The sequence below is a fragment of the Plectropomus leopardus genome, chromosome 15 (genome assembly GCF_026936395.1).
Source record: "Plectropomus leopardus strain MGB_pleo_1.0 chromosome 15, ASM2693639v1, whole genome shotgun sequence".
NCBI lineage: Eukaryota > Metazoa > Chordata > Actinopteri > Perciformes > Serranidae > Plectropomus > Plectropomus leopardus.
The window spans coordinates 26,680,811-26,686,810 of record NC_142190.1 but is presented as its reverse complement, the minus strand read 5'-3'; the positions used below and the strand labels follow the sequence as shown (position 1 = coordinate 26,686,810).

Here is a 6,000-nt window from a genome sequence, read left to right as displayed (position 1 = left end):
GCTCTACTCCCTGTCTCTCTCCTCCTCTCTATCTGCAGTGCATATCTGTGCGCAAATGTCTACGCACGTTTCGTGGCTCCGAAAGACAAAGAAAAGCAGTCATTAGTCTGCGCTGTAGCTCCACGGCCCCGTGATTAAGGCCCAAACTCAGAGGAAAACACTTGAATACATATTTAGAGTCTCTGCAGCACCTCGAGCGGCTTTTGTAGATCCATATTGCGCAAAGAAACGCGGTCATCAGGGGCGCACAGGTGGGTGCGCTCTCCAAGGTGCCAACTGATCTGTCTGCGCAGCTCCGCCGCTCACACAAACTGCCAGTTTGGACCCAAGTGGACCCAAATCCACTGTTCAGCTCACATCAACGCCGTCGGCTTTTTGCTGTGGCCCATCGTTTCCGCGGTGTTTGATTAGTATAGGGAGGATGGATTTGTATGCACAGTAGTCTTGGGAGGAGAGGAGGGGACATGGGCGGGGCTGAGGCGCTTCTCATTTCCCCTCCATGCTTAGCGGGGCAGCAGGGCTGGAGAGACCTCCGGGGAGCACAGTCGCCAGTCCAGCACGGAGACCCGCCTGGCCAAAAAAACGCGCCTCACACTTGCCAGGATTGCCAAATATTCCTGAAAAATATACCTGCTATTTATGGCATGTGGCTTGTAACTTTACTCCTGCTGTACTCTCTCCAAGAAGGTAAGAGAAAAAGAAATGCTCAAAATATTTTACCTCCTGTGCACTGAAGTCTTGCTGCGTTTAAGTTGAATGAAAAGTGATAATTGATCGAAATCTGAATTGATCTGTCGCGGTGGATGATGTGTGGCTCGCGCTTTGATGTATTCTCGGATGCCTTGTGATGAGGAATTGATTGAAAATCTTTAAATGAAAATATCTAAATCCATATGGAGCTTAACTAATGGAAATATTGTAAAAGTAAAGGTGTGAAGTGATTTTTTTTTTTTTTTTAAAAAAAGCTGCTTTGTGGTTTTATGCAGCGGCCTCAGATGGTGCTGATAGCACGGATTGTTTTCGCATTACCAACTCCAGTTATGAATATGTAAAATGGCTGAATAGGGAGAATGAGGTGCAAATACAGAGGGAGGGTGAGAGAGAAATGAAAACATGGATCGGCCTGCAGTCATATCAATTGATTACCAATTATAGAACAAATTCACAAAAAAATATGGCAGTTGCGTAAAGTTTTCAGTGTGATGCGTGTGATTTTTTTGGATATCTTGACGCTCTCATTGTGTAGCCTTTGCTAATTGCAGCTGTTTTCATGGACTATATTTGGCACAAGCGCTCCATTCCACAGAGATGCTCTTCTTATTTTTTTTAGGATAAGATTTTTCTTTAATTCTTTTTCTGTGTGATGACAAATTGTTGCCTTTCAAAATTGCAAATAAAAGGCCCCTTTTCCCTCACAGCGGCCTTATTAGTTTAATAGATGTACTCCCACATAAAGGCCATAATTGATGCATTCAGATTTGTCCTCCGTATTTAATTCATTTGCTCTCTCCAGAATCTTTCTTTTGTTTAATTGTGTTTATAAATATAAAAGACGGGCTATTTGTTTAATTCCTTCTTGCTCAGTGCATGCAGTAAATCCCTGATCCCACTGTAAAGTTGATCTTGTGCTATTACAGTGCATTATAATAATCCTGAACAAATCTGCGTCGAAAATAACAGAAATTCAACACTATGTCTACATGAGAGCATTTTCTAGGCCTTTGTGTAACCTACCTATTTGGAGCCATGTTTACATTTATTGTTTTGCCCTTATTAGCACAGGGCCTGACAGGTTGTGCATTTATTTAGCAAAAAAAAAAAAAAAAAGTCTGGGGGAGGTGGACGAATATGGCTGCTGTCGATGCAAACGAGTTGATTAAAATAGGCCATTTGCCATTTTAAGTCCTGGCATTTTCTCACATTTTATTAGTCTCTTTTTTTCACAATTATTGGCGAAAATCAGTTTGCAATTAGACATATTTACTGCTTGTGTTTGTTGTCCATGTTGTGTTTTACCCGACTCTTAAATTCACTTCATTTTCTAAACATTTGCTGTTGATTGAAAGCGATTATTCAACTTGAAAGCTGCGCCTCTCTGGGTTTTGCGGAATCATATTAATATGCGCAAATTTATTTCACCAAATGAGAAACTCCAGGGGCGTGGGTGCAGATTATAGACTTGCCCGGTCATGTTCCTCGCTAATAGCGCACCTGGACCCCGCAGACGTATTCGCGCGTGTGCCAGCGCGTGCGTCACGGCACGCGTTCCTCTCGCTGTGTGTGTGTGTGTGTGTGTGTGTGTGTGTGTGTGTGTGTGTGTGTGTGTGTGTGCGTGCGCGCGCCCGTGTGTGTGTGTGTTTGCGGGCGCACGGAGGAGGGGGACACCCCTCTTGGTTTTGTTTATAAATGTTGGACACAGTTTGGACGTCGTTTCTGCAGGATGTAAACTGGAAGGTTTTTTTTGTTTTTGTTTTTGTTTTTTTTTTACGTTTATTTACCAGATTTTTAAAATGTATTTAAAAATTCTGTTGATAAAAAAATGAGACACTCAAATATCGGTGGGCAAATATGGTGAAGGTTAATTAACAGACTGTAATAAATGCTTGGCTGGTAGTACAATTAAACAATTACAGCACCATGCATATGTTTTTCAGTAATTTTAAATATTTTACCTGATTGCAGGAATTTATTGTGATTTTTAATATTGGTCATTTAAAAAAACTTCTAGCTATCATTTTAAACCAAATTCACAGACTGCATCATTATAATTATGGATTAATTAGCAGTGAATAAAATCCACATAAACACACAGGCCTGCTGTAGGCCTGTTCTGAATAAGAATTTCAAATGACATTGATTAAACAAAATTAACAAAAAAGAAAAACAAAGTGCAATATTTAAAAAGTATAGCTTGAAGTTTAATTTGATGTGTGTAAAGCAATAAGGTGATCCCTCACCCTGGCACTCTTGTCCTCCCCACTGCTCACCTGCCACAAATAGAAATATGCAAAAAAAAAATTAAAAAAAATCACCCTCCTCCTTCCCTCCCCAGTCCAATTCCCTGTGCTGCCTTGCAAGGCTGCACAATTAAAGCTGCAATCTGAGCTATAGGCACCACTCACTGACAGAGCTGTGTGGTCCACAGGGGTGCCAATCATTACTCAGGCAGGGCACAGGCCTACATTTTTTACCAGCTCAAACCTGGTATTATTTAATTAGTCAAAATTTTAAAGAGGGTTAAAGGAGATATACAGAGCTCATGGTGGAATTTGGATTGGAATTCTGTCCTTTCAGGTGTTAGGGTACATGGTTCTGATCTCCTTAATTAAAGAAATGAGGGAGCTCTGCTCCAACAAAAAATATGAAATATCTTATAAAGTGGCTGTTGCTGGCCATTTTTAAATGAAAGAAGTCTTGACTTTAACATTTTCTGCACAGTTAACTCTAAAAACTAGAAGTTAAATCTGATTAAAAACAAAAAAAAATGTCAGTTGTTTAACTCAAATTAAAAGAGAAAAAATATCTGCACACAATTTTGTGATCAACGTTGCCTAAGGGTGGGCAAAGTGTGCTGCTGTAAGTCTGTCAGCAGAGGAACGGAGCTCATTGCACTTCCCAGCTTCCCACCAATAGGATGCCACAGCTCTGTCACTGGCATCCCCATGCTCCCATTCGTCCTCAAATCTATTAGAAATCCCAACAAGATTATGAATAAGAACTAATCATTTAAAACAACAACAACAAAAGATGCAAACGAACACTGTCGACAGTGAGATTTTTTTTTTTCCCTGGCAAGAATTTGCTAAATTGAGCCAGACCTCCTCCAAATTTTATTGGATGCCGGGGCGGCACATTTTCAGTCGGAGGGTGCGTTCGGCAAATGTCAAATCTCTGAAGCAAGTAGTTGTTTTTGTTGGATCTCTCTCTCTATCTCCATCTCTCTCTCCATCTCTCCCTCCCTCCATCGCTTCCTCTCGCAGTAACTCCCCTCCCTCTCTCTCCCTCATCACTAGGCAGAATTAAAGGTTGGGGGAGGGGCAGTTTATGCAGACTGTGCTGGGACTTGTGATCCACAGATTTGATATTCACATTAAGAGAGAAACTGGCTGCTTTGATGTGAGGGGGAGCAGGTCCCAGGGGACTGCTGAAGTAGCACACTTTTTTTTTTTACTGACACAGCACAGGCCGGGGGGGTGTTAGTGTTGGGTGGGGTGGGGAGCAGATTGTTGGGGACAGGGTGTACAGAAAGACAGTAAGTGGGGAGTGGTGATACCCCTTCGTTGATTAGATGTAACCCCCCCCCCCACCTCTCTACCCACCAACCACCTACTTATGCCAGACCCCAGAGGATTATCCATACACCTATCTTCATCCCCCTGCAGCCCACCAATATCCAATTCACACCCTTTCTTACAGTGCTTCTCCTCCCACTTCCTCCTCTGCCGCTGCATGTTTCCAGTCCTACACAAATACACAACTTTTCGTCCCCAAAAACACCTGAAGGATGAGTGACGGCAGGACAGAAGGGGAGCGAACACTGGAGTCTGGGTGGAAATGAAGCTGTTTCCAAAATAGCAAGCACTGGAGGAGAGGAGGGAGAGGGGTTTGACAGTTCACATGATGCCATGTCTCTGTTAAGTTGAATACTGCTTTTGACCTTTAGCACGTTTCCTATCACTTAATCCAATAAAGATGAAATGCTGTGAAAATTATTTTACGGTGAGACGGAGATGGGTGAGAGAAGGAGAGGAAGAGTGTGTGGAGGTATTATGCCTCTGGTTGGGCACAGGGAGCTCTGGGTGTGAGAATGTCTGCATGTGAAACATCGGGGGTTCTGGGGTTTGTTTACCTCCTCATCACAATACAGTTGCGAGCGTCGAGTGTGTGTGTGTGTGTGTGTGTACACTCCTGTGCCTGTGCGCACTCGCATCCTGGAGAGGCGTAGATCAGCTGCATTATGCATGATGAAACCTTGCATAGGTTATGACTTCTGCCTCTCTGACATACATATTCATGCATGGCTCTCTGGCAGGATGTATAAAATAGTGGCTGCAACTCTGACAGCCTAAGCTTTAGCTCCAGCAGCGCCAGTCAGCGCTCCAAGACTTTTCCAGTGAAGGCTGCATGGTTTTCTCTGTGGTGCTGTGTCTGAACGAGGTTGATGAAGTCTCCTGGGTGCAGGTGATCTGCAGCAGCGGCAGCTCAGGCTCTCCTGCAGCTGTGGTCAATACTGCTATCAGGGCAGCGACAGTCCACATGCTGCTGGGGTTAAGGCTTTGTGGATGTGCATCGCTGAGAAAGGTGGTGTCACCGACATGAACAGGGGCACCGTGTGGGACACAGATGTCTCAAATTGCAGGTTTCATTGTATTTCTATTAGATAAATCAGATTAATGTAGAGCTGAAACAATTGCTTAATTAATATTCGTCAGTTGTCAGAAAATTAATCAGTAACCATTTCAGCGATTGATTTAACAATTCAGCTACACAATCTCTGCTTCCAGCTTCTTTCTGGGGAGGATTTAATACTTTCTCTTTTGAGTCATTGTGCAGAATGATTTTTGTGTTTGGGACAAAACAAGACATATGAAGGCCTCACCTTGACCTCTTGTGATTTCCATTTTTTAAACCTTTTCTTTGGACATTTTAAAGTTTAAATAATTGATCACTTATCAATAATGAAAATAAATTTGCAGGTCTAGATTAATGTGGGAATGCTACATGATGCAACTTTAAGACATGAATAACTAGGAAGGAACTTTTTTTAAGTGTTCAAATTCAGCATTTTTTTTGATAGTTTAACAGTGAAAAACCACTCTTATGACTGATGAATAGTGTCTATTATGTGCTGAATTCAGAAAGGTGTGTACCCATGCATACTGTATTGCATGGTTGTTTTGCATGGTTGTAGGTTAGTAGGAACATACTGGTTTGGTTTCAAGACTGTAATCGACACATACCTTTCCCATTTCTCTAAAGATCCATATCAAGCAAAAGAAA

At 42.4% G+C, this 6,000-nt stretch overlaps 1 protein-coding gene across 2 annotated transcripts in view; it reads left to right on the top strand.

Annotated features, from left to right (window-relative positions):
• LOC121952362 (cell adhesion molecule DSCAML1-like) overlaps nucleotides 1-6,000 on the top strand; it is a 65,046-nt gene continuing 59,046 nt past the window's right edge. Inside the window, exon 1 of one of the 2 annotated variants that reach the window (XM_042498988.2) lies at nucleotides 1-687. In XM_042498988.2, the coding sequence (XP_042354922.2) occupies nucleotides 432-687 (256 nt within the window). In that variant the 5' untranslated portion in view covers nucleotides 1-431. The remainder of the gene's footprint in view (nucleotides 688-6,000) is intronic. The other variant, XM_042498989.2, reaches the window with a different exon arrangement.